An 18,340-nucleotide genomic window follows, 5' to 3' on the forward strand; every position below is an offset into this window, starting at 1 on the left:
GCACGTGTTTGCAGGGCTGTCATGGCTGATGCAGGCTTCCTCATGGCTTAATCAACCAGCACCTCGGAAGCCTGGGCTGAATTCACAACATCATAGAATTGTTTAGGTCGGAAAAGACCTTTAAGGTCATCAGATCCAACCATTAACCTGGCACTGCCAAGCCCACCTGACAGTGTAGTTACCCTCCAAGAGGGGTGAGTGGCCGCGCTGGGTCCCGGTGTCCTCACGTGGGTGACTTGTACTGGTGCCAAACTGGGATTTCTGGGGACATCTCCTGGGGTTTCCTCCTCCTGCACCCCAGCAGAGGGGAGGGAGGCTCTGGGCTGGCAGAGCAGCTGGTGTTGGATGTCTCCATGTGTGTCCTCGTGGCAGCAGGGCAGTGCCCAGGTCAGGTCAGATCCGCTGCTTCCCAGACAGACCAGGAGCCAAGTCCCAGATTTGGGAGAGGCTCAAGGCAGCAGTCCCTGAGTTCCCTCTGCACAGAAGATACACCCTCATGGAGCTGTCTTTTTATTTGCAAACTGAGCAGTTGTACTGGAAGAGATTTAGCAAACATGGGACTGCACAATGCTGTGTGTACTGAGTCACACATCAGGGCTGGAGCCAGCTAGCACTGCGAGCTACTGAGGCAAACATTTGAGAATAGCTACAATAGGCACCAAAAATATCTTCAGATGAGATCTTTCTGAGTTGCTGCACATTGGGTAACAGGGAGGGCTGACAACCTAAGCTTAAACTCTACCCACATGCTCTAGAGCTCACCCTGGGCAAGCCAAGCTACTGGAAATGGGAACAAAACAGAGAAAAAACAGGTTTTCTCCTGTAAAGGGAGCTCTGATTAGCCAACTTCCCATGGGTTGGGAAGGTTCTGGCTCTGGCAAGGCTCTAGGGATTGCCTCTGTGATCCTGGCTCTGGCTGCCTTTCGGGAGGGAATGACTGATCCCAGAACTTTCACCATGCTGTTGGATCTGCAGCTCACACCTGCACAGGGCCAGGGCAGGATCAGTCCCTACAAGACATCATCTGTCTGTTTTTCAAGTTCCCAGGCAAGGGGCTTGGTCATGGAGTCTCCTGTAAAGGGTCTCCCTATTGCAAGATTTTTCTCAGGGGTTTGCTCTGTGGTTGCTCTTCCCTCTCTACTACTGTTTTAAAATTAAGGAGCCACTTCCCCAAAACCCAGCTCTGGCTTCTGAGACATGATTCCCCAAGGGCAGATTTTCGGGGGCTTGTGTGGGCCATGTCAGCAGAATGGGAGAACAGGCAGTGGGGGTTCCTGATGCTGTCTGATGTGCACACGGAGGGCAGGGCTGGTGGTGGGTGCTGACTGTGATCAGCCTCCTGCCAGGGGACCCTTGGGCATCCTCTCCCCAGTGCCCCAAAGCCTTTCCTTCATCCTGCTGCTCTCTACACCTCGTGCTGGGGCTGGGATTGTGCCCTGGCCTTGCTGCAGCCCCTTCCTGCCTTCCAGCACACCATCTCTCTCTCCCACTGGTTTTGCAGCCGTTTTTTCTGCCAGCGCAGGGCACTGAAAAGTGCTGGCACTGCCAAAAACCCTGTGTGCACTACGACTCCCCAAACATCCCTTTATTTTTATTGTTCTGTTAATTACTGTTTAAACTTTAATAAGTCACTTCGTCAGGAGGGGGGACCTGCAGTGAGGTTTCTGTGCAAACACTGGGCCCGGCAGTGACTCTAGTGTAACATAACCCTTTATACAATGTGGGAATGTTTAGACTGTAACAGAAACTTGTTATTTTAATGACAGTTAAAGGGGAAAAAAAAAGAAAGGAGCGAATGAAAAAGGGAAGCAAGTTTGTTGGGGAAATGGCTCATCTCAATCTCTCTGTCTGGCCTCTTTTCTCTTGGCTTTAATGATATCTGGATAAGGAGGCTTTATGGCTTCGGTTGAGGCAAGTCTTGTTCCCAGAGATGCCCTATACCAGGCAGTATGTGATCCCTTCAGTTCTGCAGGGTGAGGCCAGCAGCGGAGAGATGCTGATGGAAGCAGCATGGCTTGATTTTGCTCAGACACAGCAGCAGATGCCTAAAGCCAATTTGAGCTCAGTCTAATTATTCTGACCCACACAAGAGACTTTCCCCTTCTATTCAGAGCTCCTTCCACTGGTTAAGTTTTTAAGTAGCTGTGCTGACACAGATGCTGGCATGTCATACATAGGAGGGTCCAACATCCCATGGATAAAATGGACCTTGAAGCAAGAAGATGTTTCATTTTGACTCCTCAAAATGAGGAATCATGCAGACGTGAGAGAGGGAGAGAGCCTGGCTCAGACTCTTGGCAGTGGGAGAAGAGAGGATTCACAGGCATCCTTGATTTTGGACTGTGACTTCTGACATCTGCATTGCTTTGAGGTGGAGAGTGACTGTGCAGTGGCTGCTGTCCCCGCACCACAGCACTGAAGTCACCTCCAGGTTTGGCTTGGCTATATTTAGCGCTCACTATAGACAAGACCATATAGAGTGATATATATGATCTGAAAACCTTCAACTCCTGCTGACCTCTGCTGCTACAGTGAAATCCCCCAAATCTGTACAGTCTGAGTGAGAAGTGACGTGAGACCAGAAGAAGGGAGAGCTCCAATGTTTTCCTTGACAGAATTCCACGTTCCCCCCTCCCCAGGCTGGTCACCGGTCCCTGGCAGGGCTATCCTCTGGGAAGCTCAGCTTTTTCTGCCAGACCTGGCTGCTGGCCCCACAGGGAATGAGAGTAGAGAGGGGTAAAGAGGGTATGGGGGTGCAGAGTGGGGCCACAAGAGCTCTGGCAGAAGTCGCTGGGAAGGAGAAAGGTGGAATGGTGCTGGGAACTTGAGGAAAGAAGACAGGAGAAGAAGAGTGCCCTAAGGCCAAGGCCAGCAGCTGGGATGGAAAGGGGGGAACAAAGGGCAAAACTTTGGAGGGGAGGATGTGGGGTGTAAGGAGCACTTTGCTGGCAGAAAGACCCTTCCTCAGGTGCCATCTCCTTCCCAGGGATCCAGTTTCTCTGTGCAGGGCCCCTCTCTCCTCTTTGCTAAGTTTCTGGCTAGAGCAGGAGCCTGAGGGACTTGCACTCCATAAAGCTTTTTGGTGAGGATGAGTGTAGGGTGGAGTGGGAGGGGATGAAATCATGGGCCTCTGGGGAGTGTGTGTTTTCCCAAGTGGGTGAGCATGCAGGGAGCAGGCCAAAACAGTTCATGCTTTCCTCACCCACTGCTGGGGTTGTGATTGTTATTGATTGGGTTTGCTGTTCTCGGCACTTTGTGTTTTTCCAGCTGAGCATTGGCTGCCCCTGGAATTTTATTTTTTTTTTAACCTCTGCTTTAGTTCAAATACGCACAAACATGGCAGATGGGGCAAGTGTATGCCCAGCTCTGTGCCAGCCAGCACTGCAGGGGCTGAGCCTGCACGGGGGCTGCACAGGGCTGGGAGAGTGCAGGGATGTGTGAAAGGTACCAGTAACGTGCAGACCTGCTGTTAGTAGGATTAAATTCATAGGTGTGTATTATCTCTGGATGTATGTTGTACAAAAAGGTAAAGAAATCTGCTCTTGTATGGAAAGTACTGTCAGGGCTCCGTGTTGGAGCAAATAATAGGGACATGCACAGGGATTCCCATGCTTGGGCATGTATAATGTATAGCTGGCTTAGGGTGCATAAACTTCAACCTCAAAGCCAAAGGGCCAAGAGAATGCTAGCTGCAGAGATAGTTTTGTTTCATTTCCAACACATGGTCATGAGTTTCAGACCCCACCAAGCCCCTCATGTGGGGCTGTTCTCCCTCCAGCCGTGCGCTCGTTGTCCGTACCCTGCAGAGCTAGCTGTGCCTGCTCATGGGGCCGGTGGCAGGAGTTGTCCCTTTAGGAATGGTATTTTCCAGGTTCCTGTGTGAGGCCAAACATGTCCCAGCTGCAAAAATAACTAGACTGTATATCCTGTGGAAACAGGAGCAGCAGCGACACATCTGTCTGGTCTGGGCAGAGCTGGCTTGTAACTAATGCCCCAAAGGGGCATCAAGCGGCTGCAAGCTCCTTGTCAGTGTGCAGAAGCCCAAAATAGAGACCTCTGGGGAGGACTGGCCCCTTGGAGGGTGAAGCTCTGCAGTGGGCAGAGCAACAGATACCTCTGAGCCTCTTGCAGGACCAGTGTGTTCCAGCAAGACGTTAATATTGACTGGCTTCCCTGGCCCAGCCCAGGGCGCGCAGGCTGCTGGCATGGCCGGGTGCACGCATCCCAGAGCAGCCCCAGCCCCTTGCTGGCTCCCTCCCGCCTCCCCCGTGGCCATGGGGTCACTTTGGTTGGAGAGCACAAGCAGAGCTCAAGGATAGAGCCCCCTGGACGGAGCCAAGGAGCCACCGAGTAAAAACGCTGAGGTTTTCCTTTTCTGTACAGCGCGTTTCCCTAAATTGCCTTTGACTGTGTGCATCGCTAATGAAAGTTTATGCCCTTGTTAGAAGGACAGGCAGGTCCATTCCAGTTAGGGCTGGGTCTATCCTTCTGCCAACTGCCCTCCCCAGCACATATACACACACTCTCACTCACTTGCTCTCCCTGGTGAATAAGTAGAGGCTGTTATAAAAAAAAAAAAAAAAAAAAAAAAAAAAGAAAGAAAAAAAAGAGAGAGAGAGAGAGAGGCAAAAAAAGAGGAGGGGAAAAAAATTTCCATATTTGTGTAAGTTGCTTTAAAAGCATTTTATCATGTCATAAAAAAAAAGGAAAGTACTCTCGGAAATTGATCCTGCACAAGAGCCCATTGGACAGAAGGACGTTGGGATGTTAATGGCTATTTTGCTCCAGGGTGGCTTATTAAAAAATTTATACATAAATGCTTAAAATTGCATAAATTATTTAAAAAAAAAACATAGTAAGCAATTTGCAATCCCCATCTACTTTTCCTCTTTTTCTTTCCCTCATCATTCTTTTCTTCCATTCTTTCCTACAAAAAGAAAATATTCCTTTGCACTTCTCTTACCCTTGTCCCCTCCCTATCTGAAAATGTGATGTGCCCAAAATTGTACATGTTCGTGGGTAAGATAAATACGATTTTAAATGGTACCTGCAACTGACCAGCAGAGCTATCTGTGAGGGGGAAAAGAAAAAAAAAAAAAAAAGAAGGGGAGAAGAAAAAAGAAAAGAAAGAAAGAAGTTTGGATATGATGAGTGTTTCTCGCAGGCGTGGAATGTCACCCACATATCCTGGAGATTGTACTGGGGAGGTTTATGATGGTTTCCCATTGATTTGTTTCCCCGACGCAGCTGCCGACCTCTATTGAGGGACAAACATAATCAGCACTGACGCAAATTAGATGGTTATTCGTTTTGAAAATTGACAGAAAAACAATAAAAAAGATGAAATGCTCCCAAATCAATAGATATAATGAAATTCAAATAATCCGAGAGATGAGGTCTCCATGGCAACTGATAATGTGGAAAAGAAAACAATTTAATAAAGGACAGACACACTTTGAAAACAGATTGGGCAAAGGGAAGGCGGGGGGGCGAGGGAGCAAGGGGGGCTGTGGGTTGGGTGGCGGTGGGAGGGGGCAGCGGGAGGAGGTGGTGGTGGGGAGCCAGAGCCACTGCCTCTCCGGTTGGTTAGCAGTGCTGTAGTGAAGGATCACTGTCCATCCCAAGGACGCTTGCCATAATTAAGAGAGGCTTTCGGTCCAGAAAGTGCAGATTCAGGTTTTAATACACAAAATTATTTCAGGAGCACTGAATCGGAAAGTCGTTTGTTATGACCTTCCTGAGAGGCCTGGAGCAGGGCATGTTGGAGGCGCGGCGGCTGAGCCAGCTGAGTTATGGCATATTTGTGTTTTTATAGTGCAGAGGGGAGGGGGAAGGGGGGAAGAAGGTTAAACAGTATTTACAGCTCAGTTGTTTTCAGAAAGGAAAGAGAAATAGAGTTCATGAAAAGATGCGAGTGGAAGAGAGAGAGGGAGAGGGAGAGATCCCCTGCCCGGCACACACACTCTGCTGGGACGTCAGCTCCATGAGACATTCCCCGGTGCTCTGTTTGCCTTAAGGTGTGAGGTGCAGATGGGCTGGGGGCACAGAGGGGCTCTTTGGTGGGATGGGGAATGCGTCTGTCCCTGCTGCAAGCCTGGCTGCAGGGTCCAGCTGGGAGTCCACTGTTTTGTCACTCCAAGCTGCAGGACAAACTGCATCTGGCGTGGGGCTCAGGCGGAGCGTGTGCGGGGCGTGAGTGCACGCGGGTGCCCTGCTCACACCGGGGGCTGCCTGTGCTGGCTGCTCGTGTGGCTGCTCTGGGCCCTGCCTGGGTGCTGCGGGCTCCCTGGGGTGCTGGCTGCGTGTGCATGCAGGGTGCAGGTGCCGTGTCTGTATGGACACGTATGTACGTGCAGGTGTGACACCCGTACGGTCACAGCTACACAGGCTGGTGTGCATTAGCCTGTGCGTACAGTTGTGTGTGTTTGTGTGCAGGGTCGTGTGTGCCTCTGCATGTGATAGTGTACCTTGCACGGCCACGTTTCTGTACACGTGTGTGTTCCCACGGAGGGGTGTTTGCAGTCAGTGATAGCACAGGCACATGGACAGGCTCACAAGGACATAGGAGATAAGAAGATGAGCCCTAATGACCAGAAGGAAGAGTGACAAAAAGCAAGACATGGAATTAGCTTCCACTCCATGGGAAGCATGGAGTGAATGCCCACATGGCCCAGCCATGGGGTTGCTCTCCCATGCTGTTCTGACAGGACTGCTGAGTTAACAACTCAGGCATGACCCTCTGCTTTCACACCAGAGCTCTTTCTCCTCTGGCCTGATCATTCTTTCCTACAGGATGGAAGCATTTCTCCTAACCACACTGCACAATATTTGCAGGTCGCAGACATCTGCAGGCATTCAAAGAGCCCTTGAGCTCCCAGTATGGTGTGTAATGGGTACCTGCTCTGGATTCACAAGAGAGTTCAGCCCCACCTGGGGATCACAGAAACCTCTCAGGGCCCTGAGTGCCCCCTTTGCACACCCAGCTCAGAGCAGTTACCTGCTCACACACAGCTCAGGCAGCAGCTGGGGGCTGTGGAGAGGACATAACATGAGCTGGAAGGCTGAGATGCTCTGGTTTGCTCTTTGTATGCAGCCCTTGTTGAGGTTTCACTCACCTCCTGCAGGCTGACACACTGATTTACTTTGCAGGACCTTGAAAGACCACAGTAATGAACTTTCTTTGGCCCTGCATTTCTTAGTGGTGCAACAAGCATTCACTGCTCCCAGCTCCTATTTAGCTGCCGACTTCCCACTGCAGTTAATTAGCAGCCTGCATTCTTTGTTAGGTCTGAGCTTAATAGTGCTGAAAGGGATTGCAAATTGCTCTTAAACTGCCGACCAACTACCAAAGGGTCAGAGGGACCCTATTTTAGGAGCTGGCTCACTTAACCCCTGCCCTCGGTGAGGGATGAGCCCAGCCTGACACCAGCGAGCTGGTGTCCCCTGGCTTGGGTCTTGGTGGTTTAGGGTTCTCTGTAAAATCACTCATTAAAGACAGTCACCAAGAGGAACTGATGAAACTTTGAGCAATTCCCTTCTGAATCCGTCCTTTAAGAGATCTGTTCTCTCTCCCTGGTCCTTTTTTGTTTCCCTAGTGTCAGGTATTTGCTGCCAAATCTGGTGTCCTCTTGATCACACCTCTGTGTTCCCCTGCCCCCCTTGCCTTGCCCCCTTCAGTCTCCAGAGAGAGGGGTCTATGCAGTGTTTCCAAGAGGCTCAGGTCTTGGCCTCATCTTCATTCCTTGGGAGCTGGCTCCCACATGAGGTAGCAGAGGCTTTCCCAGCCCTCTGCTTCCACCACCCCTTCCCTCCCTCCCTCCCTCCCTCCCTCCCTCCCTCTCTGCATCCCCTGTGTCCTCCTGCGAGCACTCCAGGGCACTCTGTGCTTCTGGGCTAGCGAGAGGTGAAGTTAGGCTCTGTGTTTGCATTTAGTTTCCCCGACAACACATCTAGCTTCACGGGGAGTTTTCTAAGGGCCACAGGGAGCCTGCAGGGACCTGAGGGTGATGAGCTATTACTCTTCACTCTCCCTTTCATGTCTTTTCCCCCTTGGTTTTCTTCACAACCTGTGGGGAGATTGATGGCAGGATTGTGATGTAGATGTTAGCAGTTCTGCTTGATTTATAGAGTTACTTAGGCTGAGTGAGGCTACTTATGCTCCTCTGGATAGTAAACCTTTTAACCAGACTAAAAAATTAATAACAAATAAATAAGACAAGGAAGAGAAACTAGATTAGAAAAGCTGATCCTCTTGGCTTTATGTTATCTGAAAGAAAGATGGTGAGGACAGAAGGCTCCCAGGGAGCTGCTGCTCAGCCTGGGGAGCCCAAGACCCTGCTCACTGCATTGGGCTGGAGCACTGAGAGCAGGTTTTCATAGGAAGGAAACTGCTGAAATGTCTTATCAAAGATCCTGCATTGACAAATGAACTGGGAAGTTTGCTGCAGGACACAAGGGACTTCTGAGCTTCAATCTGTCCTCTATCAGTGCTTTTCCTCTGCTGTTACTTGATTTGCAATAGTACCTAAATTGCAAAGGCAGTGGGCCTGCTAAGCTGGGCAAGAAATCCCTTCCCAGTGGGCGATCCATGAAGGGGAGCCAGGGCAGAAGGGGAGCCTGCATGGTGTCCTTTGCCCAAAGAGAAAGAACAGTAGCAGAGCGGGTGGCAGAATCAGAATTCCTTTTTTCCCCTCTTCTTTACACTCGGCTCCTTCTGTTAATTGTAGAAGCTTCCTGTGTTACTTGTATGCAGAAGGGCGTTCTTTTCTTGTCCTTTGGAGGTTCCAGGGCACACGAGTGCAGAGCAAGGCAAAGGCAAGGGCAGAGATGAGGAGCTTTGCCTTGGCACTCGGGCGAGAAGCAGACCCTGAGTGGCTCTCTCAGTGAGGAGGCTGGGGGTAGACAAGATCAAAGCACATTTAGAGTAATTTTTGAGATCTGCCTAGGAAAAGGTTCAGACGTGCGTTACTAAAGAGCTGTGAGGAAGGATTAGTCCTGTCCTTGCTCGAAGTTGAACCACTTTCCCCACCAGCTGTGCCAGATGCCTGCCAGGAGCCGGTGGAGCAGGTCAGCGGTGGGTGAGAGTGTCAGAGGCAGAGGGGCCGGGGCTGTCCCCGTTCAGCCTCCGAGGGCACAAGGGCGCTGCCCTGGGCCGGGCTGCGGCGGGGCAGGTCGGGGGTGCTTGCGGCAGCCCGGGAGGCAGCGCGGTGCTGAGCGTTTGAAGGTGTCCATCCTGCCCTGCTGCCTGCCAGCCAGCTCGGCTCTTCAGCAGGGACTCTGCGGACTCTGGAGGACTTTTTGAGTTGCAGCCCATTGCACCATTGCAGCAGGAGCGGCTGTGCTAGGGCCAGCTCACTCCTAGTGTGAGGTCTGCACTGCCTTTCTCTCCCTGGCCAGTGATATATGGCATAAATTAGGCCTCTGAAGGGGGATACTGCATCCTTAAGAAGAAATATGTCCTCATTTTTCTTAAACACCGTTTGCACTGAGTGAAATGTTTAGAAGGGACGCTGAGGGATAACTTTATTTCTTACTAGGGAGTTCAGAGCCGTTCAGTTAAACCCATAAAACACTGGGAGTAGGGAAGCTGACAGCCTGCCCGTGCATTAGAAAAGCCATTACTCATCTGGGGGAAGTTCACCCCATGCTGGAGCCTTGTGTTACCAGTGGGGTGGTCTAGGGGAAAACATGGGATCATCTCCCATGGCCATCTAAGGGGTCAGTAGGATGCTCAGAGGTGGAAAAGACTCTGTAACGATCCAGCACTGTGACATAGAGTGCTGATACAGAGACCTCAGAGCACTGGGTAAGGTTCACTGGTGGATAATTGTCCTCACTCCCCTCCCCTGCATGGGGAAACTTTAGGCACAGAAAGCTGGGGAGACTGATGGCTACGCTGTGGTTGGAAACCAGGCTGGAAACCAGCATTTCTGGTTCTTAATCCCCAGCTTGAATCACCAAAACCAATTTCTATTCCAGAGGCAAGGAGTGAAGGACTGACCTCCTGTTCCGTTTCTGTCACAAAGCCGTGTTCCCAAGTGGAGCCGAGAGTCCTGACTCTATCTTCATTGCACCAACGTGCAGCCCTTTCTCCCCAGTGGGGTTTAGAAAACCTCCTGGAAGATGAAGGCAGGGGCTTGTAGATAATAGGAATGGGAATTCCTGTCCTGGCTGGTGGTTGGTGCTGTGGTGAGCTGCATTAGAGGTGGGGGTGTGCGAGCTCCTGCCAGAGCCCGCGCCTGGCCAGTGCAGGCTCCACCATTCCCCCAGTGAGTGGCTGTTCGAGAGGACAGGGCCACCCAGGGCACCCAGAGTCGTGGCAGACAAGGCATTGGCCACCAAGGGGGTGGTGACTTTCTCTTTGATATTTTATTTTTGGAGGCTTGACACCAAAAGATTTAATATTTGTTTGAAATGAGAAACAGTTCTCGAGTGAATTTGGAGAGCCTGGGAATTAATGTCAGACCCCCCTCCCCTCCCTAAACATCCCTCCTCCCCGTCAACTGAGTCCCCCCCTTTCAATTTCTGAAGCTTGCTGATTTGAATATTTATAAATATCAGTAAATTATTTATTGTAGCAATCTGCTGTGCCATTTCACCAATCGCCGTTAACACTTTAGGGCTTGCTCTTCAGGAGGATGCGACTGGAGGAGACGGGCACCTGGCGGCGGGGGGCAGGCACTGGGGAGGGGGCCCTGCCCGCCTGTCTGCAGTGCCAGGAGGGGCTCTCTCTGTGGGCAGCACTGGGAGGGTTGAGATGGAGAGGATGGGGACCTTCTGTGTCCAGTACCAGGGGACACTGGGAGAGGACATGGCTAAAAAGGGAGGCTTTTCTGTTGTCGGGAGAGGGCGGTGAGGGGGTGGCCTAAGGAGGTGGATGGGCTGTTTGTGCCCTGTGGCATGCAGGGACCTGGCTCTGCACTCACTACTCTTCACTTGTAGTGTCTGTTCCCCTGAGAGGAAAATTCCTCTTGGTTTCTCCTGTCCCATTCCCTCCTTTTAGAATTGCACTCCTGCACAGAAAACACACACTGCTCAGAGATGCTGTGGCTGTTTTCTGTTTGGGTAAAGGAGGGGCTCCCTGTGTTCATAAGCTCTTCTCCCAGAGAAGCCCCAGCAGCAGCACAAGAGCAGCCAAATGGCCAGGTGAGGAACAGGCTGGCAGCCCCAGTGCCCCAGTGCAGGGCACCAGGATCTCTGGAGCCCATGGCTTCCCCTGCTCTCAGGGCATCCTGTCACTCGCTGCCCAGTGCTTGCCCTGCACTGGGGCTGGGGGATCAGGAAATCACAGCTGAGCTCTGCAGCTGAGAGGGTTGAGCAAAGGGAAGCATCTGGGCTTGCTGAAGGGAACTGGCACTGCTCTCTGCCCCTTTGGGCCAGGGCTGAACCAGGGTTCAGCTCTCTGGGAGCTGCAAACAGGGAGAAAAGTAGGCCCTCGTGGGTCTATAATTGCTACAATTGTGGGGGGCAGGAGAAAGTCAAGCAGTGAGGACTGCAGGCAGACTGTGCTCTGGCAGTCTGTGGGGACCAGAGCAGCGTCCCCAGCCTTTCCTCCCCGGTTTATAGGTGGGGTGTGTGGGGAGAGCCCTCATGGCTGTGGGAAAGCAGGGAGTGAAGCTGGCAGCTCTTGGGTAAGGACACCCTGGCTGCTCACTTCGTTTCCCCTCCCACGTCTTTGATTCTCCTTCTCCTGCCTGCCCAGTGCTGAGCTGGAGCCTGTCACGTCTGACTCTCGCACCGAGGGCTTTCCCCAGCTCCTTGCAGGCACGCACAGGCGGGATCCATGCTTCCAGGGCAGAGGACGTTGTTAAAGAGCCTTTGTGAACTCCCCAAGGTCAGCCAGAACAGACAGCATCCACTAATCCAAGGTCATTTCCTGGGCTAAAAGCAATAAAATGTTTTATTGATAAACTGAAGAGAGGAGAATACGCACTAAATCCACTCTCAGACGTTGTGGGCCATGCCTGGGGTGTTCTGCCTTTGCCCTGGCCCTGCCTAGGGTAATAGACAGGTCTTCATGCTGGAGGGAAAATATTTTCTGGTAGGGGCTGAGCACTTGGCTGCCTTCCCTGCCTCCTCCCAGCATGTGGCTGGGCAGTGCCAGGGCATTGCTCCTTAGAAGCATGTTCCCAATGCTCCACTGGCCTTCTGCTGTGAAGGTTTGGCTCCATTTTAGGGACTGCAGCTCAAGTGTGAAGAGGCTCCAGTCTGCAGCATCCTCACCTCCCACCCCAGCAAGCCATGCTGTCCTCCCTGCTTGGGACTGACTACTGGGCAGACTGGAGTGTCTCCAGTCAAGTTTGCACCACAGTGGTTAAAAAAGAAAAGGACTGTGCATGCATGTCAGCCCTCCTTTCTTCCCCCTCCCCGCCCCAAATAATGCTGTTAATAATTAATCGAATGAGAGCTTGCAGCTCCTGGAAAGCTGGCAGTGGGACCTCCCTCCTGAACGGAGCTGCTCAGCTGGGCTTAAAACTCTTCAATAGGAATATGAAAGCTCCATCTGTTCGACGTACCCGGCCTTGTGAAGTGACAGCGCTGTCCCTCCCCAGCCAGCACCCTCTCCCCCCAGAACGGGCCCTCCTGCCCCGGGGGCAGGGGTCTGCCCTGCACCCCGGCTCTTCCACAGCAGCAAATTCCTGCTGTTACCCTCCACCCATGCCAGCTGCTTCACCCAGCTCCCGTACGCCCTTTTCTCCAGCTGGGACCCTTCCTCCCCTCTGTCAGGGTGTGTTTTCACTAACCCCACGCTAAAGCCAGGCTTGGGTTCTCTCCTCCTCTCCCTGCAAAGCTGGACTTATAATCTGTGTAGCAGTTTGCCCCTTGGCTGGGATGGCCCGTTTCTGTCCAGGCTGCAGATCCTTTTGTTCCTGCACACCGTGTGTCCCCCACAGCCCATTTTCTGCCTCGGGGGAGGCAGGGCTGAGCCGTGCCCAGCTTGCAGCACTGCACTGTGGAGTTGGGTGAGCTGTCGCAGGGCTGCATGGAGGGAGAGAGCCAGGGTGTGCAGGGGAGGTGCTGGCAGCACGTGGGGACTCAGGGCAGGGGGTGAAGCAGGGGCAGCAGCCTGGGCTGACAGGGCAGCAGAATGGCCAGGTGAGCTCTGTGCACCTCTCTGCCAGCCCTGGCTGCAGCAAGGTCTGCCTCTCCTTCAAAGCGAGGATTGCCCTCAAGATGCCACCGCGATGGGTACAGAGGGGGGAAGAGCCTGTGTCTCCTCGAAGGGTGTGGAGAGGGGGAAAGAGGAGTAAACTCCCGGTGGCATTGTTTTCAGAGGAAGTGCTCAGTGTAAATAGAGCTTGTGGGAGAGTTTGTCCCGGGCAGAGATGAAAAGTCCCTGTGACAGGATCAGGTTATAAATGGCTTCCTTAGATTGATGTGAAATCAAAACATTTCTATTTAGACGAAGAAAATGAAGGGGGATGTTTACTTAGCCTGGAATCTTTAAACAGTGATTTGGGGTGGGGAGCTCGGCCTGGGGGGAAGGTGCCTCTGCCTGGCTCCTGGGATCCGGCAGTGCCGACCTTGGGCAGATACAAAGATCCCTCATCCAGCAGCTTCTCTCCCTCTGCCCGAGAGAATGAAACACAGGTGCTCTGGTCTCCTCCAACCGGAGGCTCATGTTCAGCATTTCTCTGTAAGGGTTTCCCTTCTGCTCGTGGACTTGACCGCCTAAAAGAAGGGAACAGGAATCTGCCTCCCATTCCATAGACAAGGAAGTAAGGGAATGAAAAGATAAAATGTGTCCAGACTTGGAGAGAGGTGGCTGCAAGGTTGGCAGGAGAAGCTGGAGGTTTTGATTTCCACCTGTATTGGAATAGGTGAGATATAGAGCCCTGGTATTTCAGAGCAAATGCCATTCCAGGAAGGTCTCTGGGAGGGTTAATTCTATAGATCAGGGAAGCGGCATGTTTTCAGAACTTGCTTTATTTTTAGCTTAAACTTTAGGAAAAGATTCTCAAAATGTTAAAGAGAAAAAATCCCAAACAAAAGAAGGGAAAGGAAGGATGCCAAGGGGCAGGGCAGGAGCTGGGGGGGCAGAAGCTGGAGAGGTAGAGGGGCAAAGCCAGGGTGTGTGAGATGGAAGGAGGCAGAGCAGGAATGGAAGACAAGTTGCAGGCTCCCTGGAATTGCTGCATACGCGGCAAGTGCAGCCTCAGGAACGTCTGTTCCTCTTTTCCTTTGAATAAATATTTATATATTCATTTGCCAGCTGGTGCACACACTTGGCTGCTCACCTCCAGACCAGAATAATGGGATCTGCCTTCCTGGCAGAAAGGGGTAGGGCAGTGAGGATTTGGGCTGCCGAACGTGTGCCTCCCAGTTATCTCCAGCTGCGAGCGGTGCTGATCTCACCAGTTAAGTAGGGCTGGCTATCGTGAGAGCATGGACAGGGAATCACCAGGCAGTGTTTGGGAGAGAGGCTGGTGATTCCGTGCTGACCCAGTGCCCTGGCCCCGGGCAGGCACCGCATGGAGGCTCCGTCCCAGCCACCTGCAGCCAGCGGGGCTCTCCTGGCCCTTGGCCTGAGCCCACAGGCGTGAGCTGTAGGTGTCCTGGCCAGGCTCCACTTGGAGCTCACGGCAGCCTCCTGATATTCCCTCTGTGGTACCAGTTGGACATAGGATCAGCCTTCACTTTGTGCCCTAAATAGTGGGAATGCAATTGGAAGGGGGGGGTGCCAGCAAATAAAGACTTGCAGCTTTATGGGCATCTGCCTGTGCCCATCTGTATGTGCGAGGGCTGCAGGCTTGTGTTGGGGAATGTGTGAAAAAAGGAATGCGTGGGGGAAGGCACAGGAATGTATTTTGGGGAGATGGGACTTCTTAACCTGTACATGTAGGACTGTGTTTACGGAGTGTGCCAGCGCATACACACAGCTCTTTGAACAGCTGTAATTTCTAGATGGGGAGGTACGTGTTTGGGAGCATCGTGTGCTTTCCCTCGGTGAAAGCATGATTGCACGTAGGTGTTAGTGCCGGGGGGTGCCTTTGGAAAGTGGAGGAGTACATTTTGCCTCCCTTTGTGTGGGGGGCTGATATATTTGTCGGGGGGTTATTTTTCTTGCAGTCCTTGACAGGGAAGCGTGTCTGAAGCTGTCAGGAGTTTACGCTAAGCAGCCATTCTCTGGCTGTTGGACAGCAGGTCTAAAGTTTCAGTCTGTTTGTATTGGGCTGTCATGTTACGGGATTAGGGGCTGTCACAGTGGCTTCTGGGTGCATTGTAGGGGGTCTGATTAATCTCACTGTGCTTCTGTGGAGCAGCACCTCTGTGCTGGTGACAGGGAGGTGTGAGCTGAGCTGCCACGAGGGAGTCCTGTGCAGTAGAGGAGCCCATTCTCATCATTTGAGGTCTGGAGACATGCTCTGTTTGCTCTACATGTGACTGGCCCCTCTTTCAGCACAATGTAAAATCCAAGACCCCATTTTGGAGGGACCTCCACCTCCAACCATATCCCCACAGTAACTCTTGTGGCATGTGTGACCAGCAGGTGTTTTGTTGAGCGCTCTTCCTGAGCCCTGGATTGCAGGGCAGGGTCTGCCTTGGCTCTGCTCTGGGGGAAGAGCCAGGCTGTGTGCCCATTGCAATCCTTTAACCCTGCTTAGTCTGGGCATCTCTCAGAGGTATCAGAAGTAAAGAGAGAAATGAGACAATGCAACTGCTTTAGAATAATTATTTTGCTTTTACTTGGGATTGAACCTTGTTAATTGTTGGTGCAATAATTATGCAAGTGACTCTGACAGAGACCATTTAGTTCAAGATTCTCCATGACCTTGAAGTTAAGACCTTACCTTCTTCCTCTCTCCCCCCACCTTCTCTCACCCCTCCTTTACTAGCTGTCACATATGAATAAACTACATTAAAATAACAAACTCAGACTAATTAGCTGATTGTGCTGGGAAGTATGAGAGCAGAATTTCCTGTGTGCGAGACTGAGCAGGCAAAGGGGCCTGATCAGCCAGTACCAGCCCACAGTGATTTTCTCCATACTACTGTGACACACCAGTCTAGTTGTGGTGCTCCAGCACACACACTTTGCCAGGGCTCCTGTCCTCCATACTGGTTCTTTTAGGTGCATACTGGTTCTCTTCTCTGAGACTATGCACAAACTCTTTTAGGTGAATTCCTCACTGTCCACAGGGTTAGGCTTGGGAAGCTGTTGTCCTCGCTGAGATGCTGGGGTGCAGTTGCTGGCTGGTGTGGTTCTGGCACCCACTACATCCGGGATAGAGCTAGGGACCTGAAGCAGGTGGTGCTGCAGTCTGAAGGAGGGGGCAGTCCAGGCTTTTAACAAACTGCTACCCTGCCTCTGCCAGGAGCAAAGGTTGGTGCCACGCTCACCTGCCTGGGATGTTTGGGGTCTGTCAAAGCCAGTTCTGTCCCAGCACAAATTTCTAGTGGCCAGTGGCATATTTTGGTCCCAGCAGATTCAGAGGATGCTTCTCACCGAGCTCTTCTGGTTGGGCTTCCACTCAGAGTTTAGGAAGCACATAGTAGCTCCACCTTTCCAAGGATGAGAGCCCCGTGGGTTGGCACCATGCTTTTGCTGTTTGGGTTCAAGTTGTCTGATCCCACTAATGCCCTTCCTTGCTTCTTTCTCCTCTCTCTTCCTAGCTGAAAGAACTATATGCACTGACGCAGCCTCAGGAAAACCCGCAATGGCTGCCAAGCGCAAAGGCGGCCTGAAGCTAAATGCCATCTGTGCCAAGCTGAGCCGCCAAGTCGTCTTCGACCACGGGGGAGCCGAGCAGGCACGTGCGGACAAGGGGCCACAGCAGGAGAGCAGCAACAAGGACCTGCCCCAGCCTGGGACCAAAGAGCTGGGGACAGAGTTTTCAGATGGACTCAGCTGCGTGCAGAAGATCGAGGAGGACAAAAGGAGGGAGGTGATCGAGAAGTGGGTGAACGGGGAGTACAATGAGGAGCCCTTGCTGGGGCGAGCAGAGGGCAAGGAATGTAAGAGCACCGAGAGCCCAGAGGTGCCCCCTGAAGGGGTTTACATGGTGCAGCCCAAGGGCTGCAGCGACGAGGAAGATAACGGGGACGAGGCAGACGCTCTGAGGGGCTCACAGGATGGCAACTTCTTGGATGACAGGGATTCAGATGGGCCAGCAAAGGACGATGCCTACCGGTCCTCCAGTGGCGAACCAGGCTCCAAGCTGGGGGCAGGAACCACCTCAGGTAAGCCCTCTGTCCCCTCCATTTCCTGACACAGGACAGCTTCAGAGTTACATTTTCTGTGTCCATGGCAGGTCCTGCAGCACTGGCAGCCAAGGGGAAGAGTGAGAGCCCTGAGCCCCTTGCAGAGGCCTGTCATTTTGCTCTTGAGACCATAGGGAGTTTGCCTCTGGCTTAGCCTCCCCTTCCCAAGAAGGGTGGTGTGAGGGTGGATGTGGCTGGATAGTTCTTTCCAGACCACAAATCCCTGGGTAGGGACCGGACCGGGCGGGACGGGAGCAGTGGCTGGGATGAAGGTTCTGGAAGGAATGGCCATTCCTCCAGGGACTGGACCGGACCGGGGGAGCCTGCGGGAGGCTGAACTGAGCCAGGGCAAGGCTGGGATGGTCCCCAGAGAGGCACCTCACAGTGAATGTCATGATCCCTTCCTGCTGCTCTGTGGTGCCTCGGCCAGGCGGAGGGGCTGAGGTGATGCTCGTGTCATGGTGCTGCCTCCCCTCACGAGGGGCCCAGTCCTCGAGCTTTGCCCACCCTGAGCTCAGCATCGAGCTGGTGAAAATGCCACTTCCAAATCAAAGTTTCCCCCCCCATCTCATGTGTTCTTCCTCTGGCTGAGTGTTCCCTATTTTCAGATTGCTTCTACTTCATTTTTGTGGTTCATTCAAAAGCTGAGGTCAACAAGAGATGTTGGGGAAAGCCTCAGATGAATTTCTTGCTCCCTTTCTGATACCCAGGTTCCCCCCAGATTGATTTGAGGGGGTGTATGAGTGCTAAGCCTTGATAAAAGCTTTGGGTGAATTGAATTCTCTCCGTTAGGGCAGAGCAGCTCCCTCCCCATTTGTCACTCAGTTGGGCTGGATCTGTAATTGAAAGATCTTCCCTTAATCTGCTCCACCTGCACGCACCCCTCCCCTGATCTCAGCACTTTGCGAATCCATCAAACTTTCCTCCTTTTGTGTGTGCGCATGTTTTCCTCCTCCTGTTAATAATGCAGCTGAAACTCATCTCCGTCTGTCCGTTCCCCTTCTGGAGAGGCACATTCTCTAGTCTTCACGAGTTCAGTGGCAGCGCACATAATTATGCATATAAGATATAAACAGAGCTGTTTAATTATCCTTCGCCACATCAGTGACAGAGTAATTAACAAACATTGCAAGATCAA

The 18,340-nt window shown here is 52.3% G+C and overlaps 1 protein-coding gene across 1 annotated transcript in view; it reads left to right on the top strand.

Annotated features, from left to right (window-relative positions):
* CASZ1 (castor zinc finger 1) overlaps positions 1–18,340 on the top strand; it is an 84,657-nt gene that overhangs the window by 23,794 nt on the left and 42,523 nt on the right. The window contains exon 2 of the mRNA XM_077190308.1: positions 16,615–17,181. Within this exon, the coding sequence (XP_077046423.1) occupies positions 16,615–17,181 (567 nt within the window). The remainder of the gene's footprint in view (positions 1–16,614; positions 17,182–18,340) is intronic.

The sequence above is a fragment of the Agelaius phoeniceus genome, chromosome 24 (genome assembly GCF_051311805.1).
Source record: "Agelaius phoeniceus isolate bAgePho1 chromosome 24, bAgePho1.hap1, whole genome shotgun sequence".
NCBI lineage: Eukaryota > Metazoa > Chordata > Aves > Passeriformes > Icteridae > Agelaius > Agelaius phoeniceus.